This window comes from Idiotropiscis lumnitzeri, chromosome 8 (genome assembly GCF_059441095.1).
Source record: "Idiotropiscis lumnitzeri isolate Australia: NSW breed Sydney's pygmy pipehorse chromosome 8, RoL_Ilum_1.0, whole genome shotgun sequence".
Classification (NCBI taxonomy): Eukaryota; Metazoa; Chordata; class Actinopteri; order Syngnathiformes; family Syngnathidae; genus Idiotropiscis; species Idiotropiscis lumnitzeri.
Genome location: NC_142398.1, coordinates 14,441,809 through 14,461,352, shown reverse-complemented (window position 1 = coordinate 14,461,352; position 19,544 = coordinate 14,441,809). Strand labels below are relative to the sequence as shown.

General features: G+C 40.7%; 1 protein-coding gene across 11 annotated transcripts in view; it reads right to left on the bottom strand.

The window, feature by feature from the left end:
* Nucleotides 1–19,544, bottom strand: part of adgrl3.1 (adhesion G protein-coupled receptor L3.1) — a 140,293-nt gene that overhangs the window by 44,508 nt on the left and 76,241 nt on the right. For all 11 annotated transcript variants that reach the window (XM_088302181.1, XM_088302184.1, XM_088302185.1 and 8 more), the window contains exons 6-9: nt 18,620–18,634; nt 16,868–17,656; nt 961–1,368; nt 444–547 (exon numbers count right to left, since the gene is read on the bottom strand). In XM_088302181.1, the coding sequence (XP_088158307.1) occupies nt 444–547; nt 961–1,368; nt 16,868–17,656; nt 18,620–18,634 (1,316 nt within the window). The remainder of the gene's footprint in view (nt 1–443; nt 548–960; nt 1,369–16,867; nt 17,657–18,619; nt 18,635–19,544) is intronic.

The window sequence follows — 19,544 nt, the reverse complement described above, 5'->3', positions numbered from 1 at the left end:
ATTAGGATGTAATCAGAGCATCTTGATTGGATGCTGCAACTGGATCATGTTTGATGTGCATAGCTCACTGACAAAGTCAACGATCGCAGCGGCCGTGTTTGAACCGGGAAAAGTAATAGCTTACCTTTCCAAACAGCGTTTGCTCATTGCCTCTAGCATGTTTTTTGTCTCACAGTATTCACACACTATTGGCAATCTTGGAGAGCAAACCATCAACGTAGATGAAGTCTTTTCTGCAAAACCCGGAGATATCTGTACTCCCCGACAGCTAGATACAATCTCGTCTGTTTCAAGCACTAGTTGGTAGGTTGACAAATGGAGATGGATACACGCGGGATAAATCACTCCCTGTGGTCGTTGCATCTCCATGCGTGAGAAATGATGCACTGGAAAACTATGATAAGCGCACATCCTCGCAAGGGCGGGCTGAAACATCCACTTACTTTCTGCATGATGTGGTTGACCCAAGGAGACGTGCAGTTGCTGAGGTCGGGGCCTTTCGGTTCCCAGTAGCCCAAATGGGCCATGCACATGTATGTGGCCACGCCTGCAAGAGCAGCAAAACTAATAAGGTGAGACAGCCCTGACATTCACCGAAAAGACTTAAACGCTGTGCGGCGCCCGCAAGGGGAGTATGAGGGAGGTCTTTGTCATGTAAGCAAATTAACATGAACATTGTATCCCGTGGGGGTACTCGACAAGTGCGCGGTGATGAATGGACCGACAGTATAAAACATTGTCTCGTCACTTTTGGGATATGTTCGTCACCTGTTAAAACTCTAAAAGACTAAAAGTCTTGACCTACAAGAGGAGTTACAATGTTACATCTTGATCATTTGCTTAGAATATTTGAACCTTTTCCCAAATGGGTGCAAAAAAATCCTCATTAGTCTTAATCAGGAGCAGACACTTTGAACATAAAAATTGCACACAGTGACATCATCCAGCCTTGTTCCTTACCAAGCGTCCCAACTGGGCACGGCTGTTTGGCGAGTTGGCCTTGTTGGGTGCGGGGCCATGAAATATCAGCCGTCACACGAGGACTACAGAAGTCCTGGGGAGGCAAAAGTGGCGGCTGTGGTGCCGCCGGGGGGGCTTGCACAGGCGGGTAGCGTTCACCAGCTTTGCGGTTGGTGTCTGGGATCTGATTGGTGTCAGACGGTGAACCGCCGGCTGGATTTATGACAGGCTGGCGAACCGTGGTGGTGGTTCGGTAACGTTGTCCTGGTGAGGTTGTGAGGAGAGGACGCGGGGTGGTGTAGTAGGGTGGAGCGCGAGTCGTCGTAGACCGACTGGTTGAGGATGAGGAGCCCCCTCCGATGGCACCGCCTCCTCCTCTGTTAGGAGGGATCATGGGCGGGCGGAAGTCTGTGTCGGAAGAAAAGCAAAAGTTAAGTATAAAGGGCCAAGATTATAGCTCACATGGTTCATCAGATTATCCACAATCTAATTCATGGAAAAATCATATTTCAATGTCTAAGTACCAAAATTGATAAGAGTAAGAAAATATGGATGGTTTGCACTATGGACTAAAGTTATTAAAGTTTTACTATACTGCGCTGAGGATATTAAACTACTCTATTCTACTCTACTCCACTACCCTATGAAGTGATGCCTTGTGCTACAAATTTAATTAATTCCATAAGCACACCTCCAAATCAAAAAACTTCATCTTTTTTCAATGAAGTGAATTGAAATGCTATTAATTTGTTGTAGCCACTAAACTAACTCATTTTGCAAAAAAAAAGTGTTTTTTCATTAGAAAATGTAACTAACACTTTATAATATTTTTCTTTGTAAAAAAATAAATAAATAAATATAATGTAAAGCATTACACAGTTTGCGCATCCTGATTGAAGGCTGCAAGACAATTCAGTGTAGTGCTACTTCTGACCACTGGGAGACGCTACGGTAGAATACAGTCAACAGATTTCTCTTACTACAACTCAGCGAGTTGCATTTTTTTAAAGAGTATGAAGAATAACTATCTGTGAGTAGTGTCATATTATCTGTCCATATGTGTTCCTCCACCATTTGTGTTCAAACATTGGTTGCACAAAGGCCTGTAAAACCGTGACGATTTTTGCTAATCGTTAGCAGCTCAATGGCTTTTTCCATCATACATTATGCATTATCGTGGTTCTAAAGGCTACATAAAAAATGTGTTTTTTAAAACGTGTATCTTTTTGTTTTGTTTTGTTTAAGAGTAAACGCCTAATAAGTGGTATTTTAACAACCGTTTCGCTATTTTTAAAACTACTCCTGAAATTCTGATATTATATATTTTTACATTATTATACTATTATTACTAAGTTATAAGTACCAGACCATACAATTCCGTATTACACTATATTGCAGTGTATTGCATGATTCATAATCCAGTGACATCATGGGAAGCAGCACAATCCCCTAATGCATGTGAGGCATTTTTAGCGTCAATATTTCATCGTAAAATAATCCTAGTTATTCACACTGAGCTCAGAAACGAAGCAGGAATCGCTGCGATGGCAGGGGTGAAAAGAATGGAATGAGTGTTTGATGCGCAGCGTCTCCGAAAGTGCACGTACTATAGCAGCTTGTCTCATCCTATCCCTGAACTTGCTGCTGCAGCTCCGTGTGGTGCAAATCAATATTGCATTACAGAGTGTTAGATAAAGGGAAATATTTACACATTGCCTTCATAGAGGCCAAGGCAGAGCCTGACCTCACATCTTTAATTAAAAAATGCTTTCAAACAAAACCTGCAGGGAGGGAATCTCTGTCATTTTTATTTCACAATCGTCTTTATTAGCCAGGAATTTGTCCCTGGTAGGAGGAGCTAGACTAGAATTTTCAACTTTGAATGGAGAATTATGCAGAATCCTTGAGCACTTCAAAGCAGCCCTTATCAAAATGTTGTTTTTTGCATGGGACCCCGGTGAAGCATTTTTTTTTTTGTTTGTTTTTGAGGGGGTGGGGATACCAGGTAACAGTAATCACACTACTCCTACTACACAGTAAGATAACTCTGGCAAGCTCATTGCCACCATGTGCGCAAGGAGTATAAAGTTACAGATGTCACATGACTGATGCATTGTGCATATATTTATGCGACTATGCTGGCAGGAAAGTAGCGGTGGCAGGCGAAATAAGGACTTCCAATGGAACGCAGTAATAAAATTTGTTTTTACCATTCAACATTTCGTCCACATCTCACTTTGATGAAAAGGACATAATGAGATACTTGTGCAAGGCAAATAGGTTCGGTATTACAGATCCCAATCAAGTGTTTTTTATAACTATTGAAATGGCAGATGGCGGGAACTACAATGGTGAGTCCTTGCGATGCTTATTGTAGACATTAATTACGATTTCTTCATTTTAATTAAAAAAAAAAAAAGAAAATGATAATTTATTTTTTTTTGGTATTTTAAAATATTTTGTTTATTGTTCCTGAGTCAACATTGATGATAAATTTGTATTTATTCATTTCAATAAATGTCAAAGAATGTTTAAAATTTGGAAAGGGATTTAATATTTTCGAATTTCAGGAAAAATAAACATTTGAGGATTTTTTTTTTTAAACTTTACATTTTTAAATAATTAGCTATACATCGCCAATAAGTGTTTTCCATGAAAATGGGGGTTGCCCCCCCCCCCAAAAAAAAAAAGAAAAAAAAGAAAAATTAAAAAAAATCTGAGCGTGTGAGGGTCCACTGTATTCTGTAAAGATGTCGGCTGATTGAAATTGACCTACTTCCTCAAAGACATCTGCCCCAGAGGCAGCAATATTCTGCTTCATAAAACCTTGACATAGAAACACGACTTCAAATGGCCTTTCACTTGTATAGCGCGTTTCTATACTGAGTACAAGGCACTCAAAACGTCTTAACACTGTCTCCTCATTGACCAGACTGATGATGCAGCATCAGGAGTCACTGGAGGTGACACAAATCACAAGCTCACGGTCCAGACCACCACTCTACCACCTGAGTAATGACACATACACAATTAGCGCAATTTCTGCTCCGATTAAAAACAAAAATGCTAATTAATTAATTGATTAATCATGAATTTGTCTTAAGTTGATCCACGAACTTTAGTCAAATGACCATCCTTTGCTTATTCCAAGAGACAACAACTACACTAAATGTCACAAACCCCTCTCCCCTGGTGTCTTCATATGAGATTGCCCGTCATGTTTACGATTGTCTTGAGAGTTGGCTAAATGAGCTTTTTTGGGGAAGAAATTTGTGTGAGGTCATCGCGTCACCTTCTTTCAACAGCGATGCTTGTTACCATTGATTTAACGATATTTGCACAGTCCTTTGGGTGTGAATTAAAGAGTTAGTGGAACGAGAAGGTCTTTGTGGTGGTTTGCAATGAGTGGGTGTCTATATTATTCATTGTGACCAGAAGTTGACCCTTCCTGGGGTCTTTAATGAAAACCACCTTCCTTCTTTTGCTTTTCCGTCGCCCGCCTGCTTGACTGACAGCCGTGAAACATCCCGCTGTACACGCTGTACATTCGCTCTCTCCATAACTTAATGGAGTGTTTCGCAACCTAAACAGAGCTGCACCCTGTTCCTGAATTATTGCTGGCCCTGCCTTATGCATTCTCCACGGAACATTGCCATCAATCATGTGTGTCAGCAGTGGCCTAGGGATGAGCTGTCAATCTGTGTGTGTGTGCTCTTGACAAAAAAAAAAAAAACAAGTGCGCGTGTGTGTGTGTGTGTGTGTGTGTGTGGGATGCGCGATTAGGAGCCCTGCCACAACAGTAATGGTGTGAGTGTGTCTGTGTGTGTCTGAGGGTGATGTCTGCTGTCATTTGAGTACAAGGCTGAAAACAGGGCTGGCAGCTAGGGGTGAGGCAACATAAAAGCCTGCGAGCATCATCGACAACGGGGCCACAGCAACTCTGTCTTTTCTTTTTTTTTTCTCTGCTGCTCTCTTGACATTTTCCACCTGACATTTTCTGACTTGATTGCTCACTTGTAACTTTCTTGTTCACACTTTTATTCTCACTATTCCATTTTTCTGTTCGTCCAAACACACTCTTATTTTCCACATGGCTTTTTGGGTGATAACATACCTCGTAAATGCCATGAATTAATCATGACCGCCACTCAAGTTGCTTTTAAAGAAATTGCAGGGGGAACGGGAATAAGAAAAAAGGGGTATGGGTTGTCGTCATTGGGACTGCAAAGTCATGCTATCAAGCCATAACTACATGTCACGAGGCCACCTAAAAGGAAACGCTTTGCTTTGTCAATAATGCTTTCCGAGCGGTTCGCTTGCTTTGCTCCGAGTTGCAGATTACGTAGAACACATCAGCACGACACATGTTTTCTATCACTACAACTGCGGCATCTAGGCCTGGGCAATGAATCAAGATTTTATCGTGATTCTGATTTTGGCTTGTCACGTTCAATTTGTACCCTGAATGCACTGAGTTGTATAATGACATTCCAGTTGTAATAATGTAATAGTAGACGTAATATTTAAATACACAACTTGTTTTAAAAACATCTCCAGTGGTAATGCGAAGAGTCAATGTAAAATCCCATTGACATGCTAACAGATATTAGCTTTGCCTTCTGGGATCGATTGTCCGTCAAGGAACAAATATTTACACAAAAACTCTCTAGAAACACATACAAAATGGTACGACTCAAAGGCACATGAAAAACAGGTTCGATTAATAGAGCTCAAGCTACAGCCGGTATTTTATTTAATGTTTTTTTTTGTTTGTTTGTTTTTTAATTGCTATTATTCCGTATGTTATTTATTTATTTATTTATTTATGTATTTATTTATTTATTTATTTTTATTTTACATGTTGCAAATTTAGTTTTATTGAACGTTGTGTTTTCAAGGATTAAGTGAATTATTGTTACACTAACACATATTTCCACATGATATGGCACATGTAAATATGATACAGTAGATCACACGTTAGCCCAGTAAGTCCCAAAAGATTGTGAAAATAAAAACGGAACAACAAAATCATATCAAATCAATACAACATAGAGCAGGTGTGGGCAAACTACGGCCCGGGGGCCACATGCGGCCCGTTAAATGTTTTAATCCGTCCCGCCAAATTAAAAAAAAAATTAAATGAATGTAAATGGAGTGTAAAATAGTGACTTGTGTGCTACCAAATTACAAACTCAGTTCGAAGCAGTTTTGCGCAAACTCTGGTTTTGCCATAGATATGAATCATTTTAGAAATTGAGCTACAAGAATCACTGTTGGAGTCGAAGCACTCAGAAAAAAAAGGTAATATCACAAGTTGTCTTAATATCACATAGATTAGAAGTTCTTAACTTCCCTGGCAAAAAAATGAAATTAATTAAACTTAAGAGAGTCTGACAGCTGAGGAAAATGAAGTGATAGGATCAGAACCTTCAGATGGTCCGCTAATTATTTTTGATGAGATTGTTTTTATCCACTATTATGCCGCAGCAAAGTCTTTCAAGGAAAGTTGAAAGCTCGGCAGTGATGTTCATAGATCGCCTGGGGCTATTTGTTCCAAGATGACGATACTAAATTTCCTTTTGATGGAAATCATAGGCGAGACATAATAGCGCCAGGAGATAATACAACCACAATATATCATGAAAATCACCCTTATCCACACGTTCAAGATCAGAACTCCTTTTTTAGCTTCATTTGTCAGCAAAATTTCCTTTCCACATGCAACGGACAACAATTCTTTTGTGTATTTGGACCAAATCCTGTTCAGCACCAACTCAAAGCAAAATAACCTCTCTTGTTTTTTGATGTGGAAACAAACAAGCGTTCGGACGACACACAAAAAGACCCCAAGTCAGGTTCTACGAGCCATTAACGTCAGGAGTGGACTAAGTGTTTCTAGTTCCAGCTAGCTTGTTCCTGCTACACTCATCAGTAAAACACGCGTCACATTTTAAACAAGTGGTTCAGGTCAGTTCACAATAGACTTGTCACCTCGCCAAAGGCCAAAAGTCATCCTGGAAAGAAAACATGGCACCCTCAAACATCCAGCAGACATGATTTTAGTGTGTGTGTGTGTGTGTGTGTGTGTGTGCGTGTGGGTGTGTGTTTGTGTAGTGAGATTTCTCAATGTGGCTCTAAAACTGCATATATCTGCACGCATGCTCTCCGTAGCCTGGAGGACTCTCGTTGACTTCTCACTCAATAAACAAAAGCCCTGTGAATCGTCAACACCAAAAGGCTGAAGGGGTTGAAGAAAGAGCAAGAGAGAAGATAAATAAGCATGGCAGGATTCCCACATGGTCAGGAAAAAAACAGGCAGAAAGACAGGAAGTGGGTAAAAAAAAATAAGGGGGGATGCATTGAGGAAGTGGTGATTTGGAGTTTACAATATGAAGTGTCCTTAAACAGAAATGGCGGTTTGGTAACTCGCTTTCTCTCTCACTGGCAAACGCACACACCACTTGAAGGGTGGGGAGGGATGCATCCAAGGCAAAACGATAATCTAACTGGAGGACACAAAGCATTGCTGCATGGCACCACAAACATCGGACGGGGCTGCATACTGCGATAACACACTGTCCCTATGGCTGGCACACACACACACACACACACACACACACACACACAGCTTGTGGCGAGTGGCTCGAGCTTGCTGATAAGACAGAATAGAGCACTTCAAAGCAGCGATATTTAAGAGATAGAAAGCCACCTCAGCTAATAAAGCCTCCATCCAAATGGCTGGCAGGTCCTGACAAGTTCAACTGCTAATTTTGTATGCACATTTAATTCATGAATTTGATTTTTCTTTGCAAACACATCCAACCCGTGCTGGAGTTTCAGTAACATAAGCATGGCATGCTGAGGTCAGCTGTTGTTTGAGGCCCATTTCTTGTTCAAAAAGCATATAGGATATAATATATATATATATATATATACATTTTATCTTCCAAAAAAAAAAATTCAATGACAAATGATATTCCATCGTCACGGTCGCTCATTGAAGCCGCTGTGGCAGCTGTGGTTGTTCATCCTGCAATGTACTTGCAATTGAGCACAAATGGAAACTTTGTGGCTGAGGTTCCTTTCTTGGCGAACAAGCACTTTCATCTCACAACTTCCGTACACCAATTTCCTTGAGCGGATGCTGTACAAGCGAACACCTGGCTCCTCCAATTTGTGGTTCCAAATTTTCATCTCCACCTTTTTCCTGTAGCCATGCCCAGCGCCTTTTTGTTTCAATTTTTTTTTCAATTAATGCTGCGACACAGATTGATCAGAACTGGTCATCACTCAAATACTATGCACAGATTGATGTTAACATCATATGATCTGTTAAGATCGAGTTCATTTGTCAATTTAGCAAAGCACTTTTATAAAAGCAACATCTTGATTCAAAACAAGTTACAAGTACTCCCACTGCCGAAGAGCTGTATGTTGGTTGGCAATTTAAAGTCCCTATATGACGACATCGCTACTCATTTACGTCAAGACAGAGCATGTTGGATATTTCTACTGAACTGTTTGCAGAAGGAATATATAAACTGTGAATGTTTTAGCGGGTTGCTCGTTGCATGTTGTGCAGAGCGGGCTTCGTACATCTGTTTTTTTTTTTTTTTTTTTTTACTCATTTAATATTAGCATAATCCAACCGAGACAATTTTCAAAATGAATTATTTTTCAGATTTGAATAATAAATAAACCGGAAGTACCCCTTTTTTTAAACTTTTAAAAAAAAATTATTTATTTATTTTTTTGGACCGGTGTAGCCCCCTCGGTGGTTGGGGACCACTGATATACAGTACAATGTATGTCTTTACAATTATTCTGCAGTCTTTCATAGGTTCCCTAATTGTGTACATCTGTCTTCCCCTTTTTCCAAAACTGTAGCTTTCTCTTCCACCCTGGCGCTCTGGATATGCCAGCCTAATTTGGCACCGGCCGCTCGGTAGATGGAGAAGCGGCGTGGAAGCCAAATACACACAGACGGCCTGGCAGGGCCCTTTGAATCGATAAGGACACACCGCAGGCAAAGAACAGGTGTTCCAGACTCTCTAAAGCAAAGTCTCTGGTGAGGAGACTGTGTCGTAATCTGTTTAGTAGAGGAGAAGATGAGGCTGGGAGCGAAAAAGCAGCGAGAGAAGCGATGAATACAAGTGGAAGACATGAGGAGAAGAGAGTGAGTGTGGAATAAAGCCCCTTAGGAAAGAAAGTGAGAGCAGCAGAATTAAGGTGTAACATTGCGATATCACACTTTGCAAGTTGGTAAAGTTTAGATTTAACAAGATTCACAAATGTTCTCAAAATATGATTTATCACTTTAAAATGTGACCCCCCCGCCCCCCTCACTCTCCACATACACGCACACACACACACACAAAACACTTTGGATGAAAAAGAATTGTGCAGTAGCAGCTCAAGGACACACCGGCACAACACAAACTGGTGTGTGCTGAGTCTCCGAGTAATCAGTGATGTGGTGAAAGAGGGTTCTCCACTCCAGCCATAAACCGGTGTTATTCTCTCCACTTAAGCTTGTTTCCAACATTTCCTGCCATGCTTATCCCTACCGACTGATTGCAATCAGGAAGGAGAGGTGGAAAGGAGGGGCTGAGGGGAGGAGGGAAGTAAGCGGCAGCAGGAGAGGAGAAATGGGGAAGAGGTAGAACAGGAGAGGAGAGCAGAGCAGCGGAGGCAAGAGAGGGGACGAGGAGAGGACACGAAGTGAGTAAATAAATGGCCGAGGGTTAAGACAATAGCTAGTCCATGCTTGACTTCCCAAGGAAATGGGACACTGCGATCTCAGCCATTAGGGGTTGAGAGGTGAACTTTTAAATTTCCGCTAACTGCCAGAGTGGCGAGAAGGGCCAAGTCGAGTTCAGCTCTGCAAGACCATCTATTAAAAACCATGATTTGACGCCGACAAGTGATTGCTCTCCCAGATCAGTTTTGACAATTTGAACATTTATGCAAAAGGGGGTTTGGCGCTAATTAATTTTTTTGTTTGTTGCTTCAAGAAGTCAACCCTTATCGCAACATCGCAATCAGGCTGTGTTCACTGAAGTGTAATGAACAGGGCAAATAATAATTTTGTCAAAATTATTTGTGCACTTATTTTCAAAATAGTATGTTGTATCTTGAAGTGAGAAGCAAGCGATTATCTTACTGATATGTAACAAACCAAATAAGTTAATAAGTTATGCGATTTGCCAAAACGGACAATAAAAATCCAACACTACATTATTCAAGCAAGCAAGTAACATTTCTGATGTCACTGATATTTAAGATAAAAAAATAAATAAAATGATGATATACGCAAGCTCTTCCCCCGGGTTGACTCATGCGCTAACATTCTAGTTTATTTACGGTTTTCTGACCTGTCATGTGTGTACTGTACAAACTCTTGTATTATTCTCTCTCTTAAAGTTTTAACTTTACTTTCCAGGTCATAATTTCTTCCCCTCCATTGTAATGTGTTTCCAACCAGACTTGTGAAATGTGTACTGTGGCACCGAACCACTCATTCTGCAGTTTCACGATTCGCAATAGCTTAGCGGTTAGCATGTCTCCTCTGTCTTCTCTCTCCTTGCTCGCCGTGGCTAAGCCCCTTGTCCTCGTTTCATGACAACAAAACTCAGAAGTGTTGCTTATTTGCCACCATGGAGGCGAGGATTTGTGAGGAGTAAATCTGCTTCATGGAAGGACAGCGCTTAACCACGTTAGCTACCGCGGTAGGTCCTGAGGAGCTGGTAAAGCAGGGCGAATGGACCAGTTTTCGACATGGCCACACCATTTTTTTTTATTTATTTATTTTTTTTTTTACAACCAGCTCGGAGCTAGTTAAAAAAGAAATAGTGCTGGCAGCTCCTCTAGCTTCATAGTCAGACATACTTGAAGCCAATTTCACATTGAGGCTGTTACGATAGCTTTATCAAGAAGCGTTATTGCGATTGGTCGGGAGAGCCCAAATCTTTATGTCATATATTTTGACCCACACAACCCTATTTCCATCTTTTTTCAATGCATGTGCATTCTGTGCAAGCGGCTTCTGTCACATAATCTTAAATAGAAATGTTCAGCATAACATTGCTAAGCAGGATGCGGCAAAACGAGCGAAACAAAGCTGGGAAAGGATGCAGATGCAATATGAATTTGTTGGGGAGAAAGAAAAGAGAGAAAAAAAAAAAACTTCCCAAAGAGCAAGGCAAAGCAGACTGGATGTGTTAAATTATTCAAATGTTTCATCTGCGCCACGCTGCCTGCGTAGGCTCGGCCTCTACAATATGCATGTTCGAAGACATGATGAAACAAGTCCATAAACACGAGTGAGTTTGCATGGGAATGTTTGAGAGGGCAGGGTGGGAGAGAAGGAGCAAAATCGACCAGTGACTTTGACTTGAGACATTCATGCGGATGTCGTCCTTCTGAGGACGTCGCTGATGTGATTTTGAAAAAGGGGAGGGAACGGAAAAAAGAAGGCAGATTAAGCGGGGAGATAAAGCAAAGCGCGAGAAAAATAGGGCTGACTAAAGGAAAGATATATGAATAAGGGAAGGGGAAATGTTGAGATTCCTGCCATTGTGAGTGTTTATGTGCACGATGACGAGTGAGAGAATGGGGGACTCAACAGACAAAGACTAAACACAAACAGACGTGGGACAAAAAAACGAGCCGGTTCACTTTCTTCACAAGTGCCAAGAGAGAGAAAAAAAACCAAAACATTTCAAACAGGCAAATTTCCACTGCCTTCTGCATCAATCTGCTGCATTACATGTGGGTATTAATGTGTCACCTTTTGCTTAGCCCGAGAAGATTTCTTGCCTGTGATATTCAAAGTCAGATTTTTAAAGGAAACCTTCCAGGAGGTTTTTTTCTTTTTTTTTTTTTTTTTCAACTGAGCTGTGCTGTTGTATCTTAGGTAGGCTCGTTGCATATTGATGAGACTTTTTTTTTTTTTTTAAAGACGTGCTCTTGTTCTTCCTACCAGAAACAAAATACACGAAATAGAAATATATCACCAAGACTTAGCAAAACAATTTGAAAGTTTTCTTCGAGCAGGCAGAAAGATTTTGGCAAAAGTCAAACATTATGGAAGAGTGATGATTTTGTGTATACTATTAAATTGTCGTGCTGCCAATTATTTAAAGTGATGCTTTACAAATTTTGCAATTTTCAGCAGTGAAAAGTTCATATCTTGTCCCTTAAGAATTTAATAACTTTATTATTTTTCATGTCTAAAAAATTTTTTTTATATTATTATATTGACTGAAAATGACATCACACTTGTGATCGTTAAGTGAGCCGTGATTGGTTGTTATCGAAGCCCTCAACAATGGGCGACTTTCAGCCACGGATCTGAAAGGCTCTGAATCAGAATTTGAAAAATAGAATTCTGCATACTGCAAGCCTCCATGCCTTGAAGAACTGTTTCATTGTTAAAGCATAATCAAACGAATATCAGGCTTCGTCAAAGCAAGTCAAAATATGCAGCTGAGAAAAGAAAAAAAACTACATTAGATATGATGTTTCAGGTTTGTGAATCGCATTTGAAAGGTGGACGACAACTTGACCTGACTGACCTGCCGACTGTATCTGAGCGAGTGAAGGCGTTCGATTGCTCCATTAAAGGTTGGATAAATTCATCAATTTCAAATCTTAACCTTCACTTCGCTGCAATGCTTTTTGTCTGTTTTGCGAGAGGAGTATTTTGAAAAGTTGCATTTGGAAGTTGTCTTTAGTTGTTTGCACAATGGTTAAAAAAAAGAGCCTTTTTCTTTTCTTTTCATTGCTCCTCTCCCGCCTTGTTTGACATGTCGAAGAAATCCATACGAGGCAAGACGAAGGTTGAGCCAAATCAGTAATGACATGGAAACCTTTGCATGGCCTCCTTTCCTAGGCCTGCTTCCTGGCCTGAATATGTGAATGTAGGAATACACTAAAGCTGGAACGGTGTCAGTTTGACTGCTGTTAGCTTCGATTTTGAGTTCATGTTATTGGGGGAAAAAAAAATAGGATTGAATCAAACTCCACGAAAAGTGCAGTAAATATAACTTAAGTACGTCATCACACAAGTCATTTTCGGAGGAATCTAATGTCACTGTGAAAGTGCACACAGTTGCAGCATTATCCCACTTCACTAGGTGGTCCGTAAAAGATCCGTTGTTACGTGATGTTGACTTTGTTTGAGGGTCACTTCCGACAGCGACCTGTTGCAGCAGCTCCAACTTACTTTCCTGGAATGTTTTTCACTCGTTTACGATGCTTCGTCTCCAATCCCGAGGAGCACCTGCCTTGCCTCAAACAGCTCGCCAAAGAATGTATCGCGGAGATATGGAGAGGGGCAAGCGCCGGCACGCAAGTAAAGTGAGAGAGAGAGGACTGAAGCTTTGAACGGCTCCTTTGAGTCATCATAATGGGGGATGTGCGGTTGCTTGCCAACAAACAAACGAAACGGCAGGGAGAAAACTGCATTTTTTTTTTGGTTTGCATCAGCTGTTCCAGTGAACGTGAGTGATTTGAGCATCCTGGCGCTTTTATACTGGCCACAGGAGAATCTTGTCATGAACCGCGTTCCTCTCACTCATCCACAAACAACTTAGCACGACATAAAGCATTCAGGTAAAAACGAGCGCAGCTTCATTTATCGTGTTTGGGAATTTGGCAGACCACGCTGCGCTTCGTTATGCATCCCGGTGGACAAGAGGGGATTTCCTATTATTATTATTATTATTATTATTATTATTATTATTATTATTATTATTATTATTATTATTATTATTATTGCTGTTATATTATTTATATTATTATTATTATTAATATTATTATTATTATTATTATTATTATTATTATTATTATTATTATTATTATTATTATCATTATTATTATTATTATTATTATTATATTATTATTACCAGCAGCAGGAGTAGCATCTTTAATATACTTTTAAAATCACCCCCACTAGTGTGTCTGTCCAAGTGCCCTTTACATGAGCTACAAGTGGAGGTTTTCGTGAAGTTTTTAATAAGCATACTTTGCACATGCCGAACCCTTGCATGGACTCCAGGGAGCAAATATGTAATGTTTCCATGCATGTGTGTATGTCACCGGCTGTGTTCATTCCCACAAAGCGCAAACGCCCTTCTCTAACTGCGCTTGTCTATGAAAATAGCAAAAGAAAGAAAACACCCACCCATGCGCAGTTAGACTGAGAACGAAAATAGGGCCCTAAGACGGTACAAAACTCTGGGCCTCCGTATTCTCTCTTCTGGAGAATCTGACCACTCTAACTTCAGACACGTTTGGACCACCATCAGAGTGCTGGTCGGCCAACAGGTGTCCTAAAAAACAAAGTTTGGTTTAAAAACCAAGCGAGTGTTTCAATGTCACAGACTGGTTTTATGTTTTTAAAGAGATTTATTATTATTACAAATTATTATTTACAAACTTATTCTTATTATTGTGTGTTATGTTGGGTTTTTATTTACATGCAGCATTTCTTTCAGCTTTGGTTGTTTTTACAATGCTCTATAAATGAACTTGAGTTGAATTTTGCGGGCAGTCTGTAAAAGAGTCTTACTTGTCACCTCATTTTCCCCACAATGAGAAAATCATGCAGTTGAGGTAAGCTAATTTATTCCTTGTCTTCATTGAGCGATGGCATCCAGGGAGGTGCAGAGTAAAGCAGCGAGGCCGCATTGATTGTATTTATTTATCTCTCGCTGGTCAGCATTCTGGCTTGTTGATGTGCATTGGAGGTCATTCTCCACATTGAATCCCCATTGATCTCCTCTTTAGAGCCTCCTGACAGACTCAGCGCTCCATTATGACAGTGATCACACTCAAGCGTACACCGATAAACATGCATGCGCAATCATGAAGTGGATAGGAATAGGATAACTACATTCCACACGCGATGGACAAGATCGCCCATTTTTACAGCACTGATCGGTGTAAACCACGTTTGATGCCGCTTCTCTCTGTAATTCGCTGTATTGCACCTCTTAACTGCATGTAAGAGCATGCGTTAATTCAGACAACATTTAATAAGACACACAGCCAGAGTATCTTCAGACTCCATTGAAAGTCTTGAAAGAAGATTAAACCTGGAAAATAGTACTTATGGCCTCGGGCTTACACACTTATGGGTCCAGAGGAGACAAGAGTTGGCTCAAACATCACATTACTGAAAGAGTATAAAGTGATCTCTCAACTTGATACAACTTGACCCCAGACTTTCACAAAGACAACCCGGTTCATCCATCTAGATCGTCCATTTGATCAGACAAGTAACATACCCATGCATATTTAAAACCTGATCGCTGCATATTAATATTTTCCCGTTTTGTTTTGTTAGCTAAACTTTGAACCAACAGAGACTGAACCTCTTCCCACACCAGAGCCCAAAACAATGCATTGTGCGTGGGTGGCTTATTGTCAGTTGTGTCTGGTTAACAAGAAGAAAACAAATAAATAACAGGAATCGAACAGCTGCTACGTTGCACAAAAATATGGGATAGGAAACAAAAGCTGAAGTAACACTAACATTGAATACAAGAATGTTAATATGACTACAAGAGCAGTTGGTACCACACAAGCCAGCAACAAAGCGCTAACGTCACAAAATCCATAACTGCATCCATTAGCATTACGGTAAATAATTGATTAAAATGTTGCGGAAATTTTATTTCATTAGTTTTTCTACCTGCAATTGAATCGCTGGACGTCAGTTTAATACTCATTTAATAATAATAAATTAAATAGCCTAATAATCATTACACCCTGGGTTAGCCTGAGTGCTTAATGTTGTTAGCATGCTAATCCTCACTCTTACAACGATACTATAAGAGTGAAACTGCCAATGTTACAGTTTTGACTGGGCTATGACGTTCAAACAAACTACAAAGTCGTGGAACGAATCGGTAAAATGTAGGCTAAAAACATTAAAATTTCTACCTTAGTGCTACAGGGTACTTGTGCACTACAGTCACTTCAAAGATGGACAGGGCGAAGCTCACTGACAGGGAAATGAAATAATTAAACATTTCTAGAAAATGCTAATAGCAAATGTTGTTTTGTGCATCAAAAATTGTGAGCATCAAAAAGGAAAGGCAATCAGTCAAGTTTTTGGCAGTTCCACGCTTCTCTACAATATTTCATAGCAATACAGCAAATAATACTGTATCTTGATGGTCAACAAACGGAAGCGTTGCCACAGATTTAGGGACTTACGGTAAAAAAAACAAAAAAAAAAACAACACTTAGCAAGCTTCACCTCAATGCTGCAGATTGAAAACAATATTTTTAAGGCCTCTGCCAGACATACGCCATTAGCACTGACAAATCATTCCTCCTACATCAAAAAGGCAACGACAGCACTTCGATACATCATTGCATTATATAATATGGCTCATCTTTTGACAATCTTAGCAATAATCGAGCCTTTTGGAGTGGGTGAGTTGTTTTGCGAGGCTTGTTTACCACACAAAGATCAGTAAAGCATGCATATTTTCTTTCAACTAGCATCAAAGAGGGCAGTGCCATCCAACATTAAAGGGAAAACCTGTGAATACTTTTAATCACTAAAAATGCAGATACCATGAGTGGGGTGATGGGAGGAGTCATAATTGAGAACTATGTAGGCACAGATGGTGATTTTTTTTTCTATCCTCTTTATGATATTCTTGTGAATTTAATTATTGGCATAAGATTAGTGACTTCAAATATGCCTTATGTCACGAGAGAAAAAAGCAATTGGCATTAAAGTATTAAAAAAAAAAAGGCAAGTTGCTGCTAATGTTAAGAAAGAAAAAACATCCTTCCCAAGGATTTATTTGTCTTATTATATGTATCGTGTTACAAAGATGAAAGCACTGAAGGAGTAGCTCGGGAAGCGGTGGGATTTGGAACTCACCGTTGTTGCCGAAGTCGAGTGAGTACTTGACCACATGATAGTTATTCCAAACGTAGAGGAGGTTGTCTCTCGGGTTGTAATCCACTGCAGCGATGTACTGGTACGAGTTGGGAAACGGAATGTTGACGCTGGTCTCCTTGCTCTTGTCCGTGTTGTACATGTAGTCGATCTTGTTCCCCGTCCCTTCGTTGTCGTCGTCTTCATAGACGGTCTTGACAACGTACAGGACGCCGCAGATCATGAAGGCGTTGGACGCGGAGCGTTTGTCATAGCTGGTGTCCCAGGAGCCTTCGATGCGTAGGGTGTAAGGGTTGAGCTGGCTCACCACCACGCGCCCGTTGTTCTGCTCGGTCGCATAGATCACCCAGAGTCCGTTCTCATCCACCGCCAAGTCAATGTCCGACTTGCCCCCCCAGCGGTAAGGCGAGGTGTCATGATAGTTAGCATTGGCGATGATGGCCTCACCGCTTTTGATGCGTGTGCGGAGGTCAAACTTGACAATGTTGCGCGTGCGCTCTTTGTTGAAGAACAGCGCACCATCGTAAACGACAAAGCCGGTGCCGTCCACACGATGCGGCAGTTTGTATGTGGTCGTTGGCCGGCCTGCAATGAAATCTTCCTTGGATGAGTACTCAGTCAATGTGTCCGTACGGTACGGTGTCCAGGGCATGTAGTAAATCTTGTCTGAGGCCTGCAGTGGGTCCTTGCACCAGGCGCCAGATTGGTGATCGGACTCAAAGAGATGTTCACTTTGGTACACTCCTCGCAGAATCCCCGGGCAAAGAAACACTAAAGGATGAATAACACCATAATTACATTAAGGGCTTTGTTTTTTGTTTTTTTTAATGGAAGCATAAAATGTAAAATGTCAACCAGCCTGACTTTTTCCTGACAAGTACATTAATTTTACATTGTGTTTCAACTTGGCTGAGATTGTGTTGTGATGAGCCCCTCTGATTGCAGAGCACAGCAACAGATAATACCAGCATATTGTCGCTAAGACACACTAAGACATTTGCCCACCCCCCCTTCTTTCTCCGAGTCCCACTTTCCCTCCCATCCTAGCTCCTCATTAGTTGCATGGCTCTTTCTTCCTGCCTTTCTCTTTCTGTCAAGTTTTCCCCCTGCTGTTTCTGCAATTGCTACAACAATTAATTTCTCGGTCTGTGTTTGGTATTCCCATCTCGGAATACTGAGGTCATATTTTATGAGCATTGTGGGAGATGCAGAGAATTGTGGGTGGCTCGTGTGACCAAAGTAATAGCGACTCCAGTAATTTAACTGTAATACTGTCCACTGTACACACAAATGATACCTTCTATATAAACCAGACACGGGAAAAGACATGCCAGATGCTCATTGGGGTTTGCCAATTCTCCATAATATGATTCCAGATCGTAGGCAACCGACTGGGAATATTAATTGAACGTTGATTAGGTATTCAAAGCACTGGTGTCATTTTCATATCACGCGGGAAGAATCTGAAATATTAAATGTCAAAGCAATCCGCTATTCATTGGCTCGTCATAAAAATGTGCTTGACCCTTGGAGAGTTTTGTTAAGTGACGTTCTACCCGATACTATGGAATAATGTAAAGTGTATCTTATGAGAAGCAGTGTTTTGGAAATTGCCTCGACATGCTGAGATCAGGCTGTCTTAATATTACCGCAATGACAATGAGATGGATGGGCTTGGATCGTAAGGCACATAATGCTATTTTTAAGGACATGGAATAGGCATGTTGGGCTTACCTTTCTGTTCGACCTCTGCAGGGGCCATTGACGAAAGTTGAAGGGAAAGAAAATACAGACAGAGAAGCAAGAAAGAAAGTGAGAAGGACAGGAGACAAAAATTGATTAACGATGCAATAATAAGGAAATCATGATAATAAAATCTCCGATCGGCATAATTGTGGTCATGTTTCATCCTAACCTTGTGAAAGTGCAAAGAGGCTCTCCATGTGCGATGGCTAATACGATTACATAAAGGAGGCGGCTGTGCTACAACCTGGAAGTTATCTGACAGCTTTGCACGTCTCGTGTGTTATGCGCTCATACATATCGGTAAATGCTTCAGAGATTCTACTACTAAGTAGCAAGTGTTTATTTGAAGGAGACACTCATTTGTCAAGGGCCATTATTTGGTCAGATGCCGTAAGGGTGGTGGTGATGTTTATCAATTGGCTATGGAATCTCACTTATTTTCTGTTTCCATTCTCGTGTCGTTTTCTTGATTTATTTTTTTTATTCTTGTCAATAATACAATACTCATGGACACACTTAATCGACTCCTTCGCCAAAGAAGTACGCAACCCATGATGTTTTATTTGGAAATGCACACTACGACTTTGACTTACGTTTTGTGACTGTATGGATGCAAAGAAAATAACACAATTTAGCACATTCATTGGTTGATGTGCGCCTTTAAGGGGTGTCGCCTAGCGAGGGACGTCAAGAGCTGCAGTCAATAAAAAAATATTCCAATGCATTTCAATAGGCGTCAATTATATGGCGATTTTCGCTCATCCTCCTAGGCCCAGCAAATTGACTGCATAGTAAAGATCAGACTGCAACTAGTTGCACAATCTGCATTTTTGGGTAAAAATGGAGGTGTCAATCTGGGCAGGGCCATTTATTTTTACAGAAAGGGAACAAATAAACAGCCTCAATTAGAGCA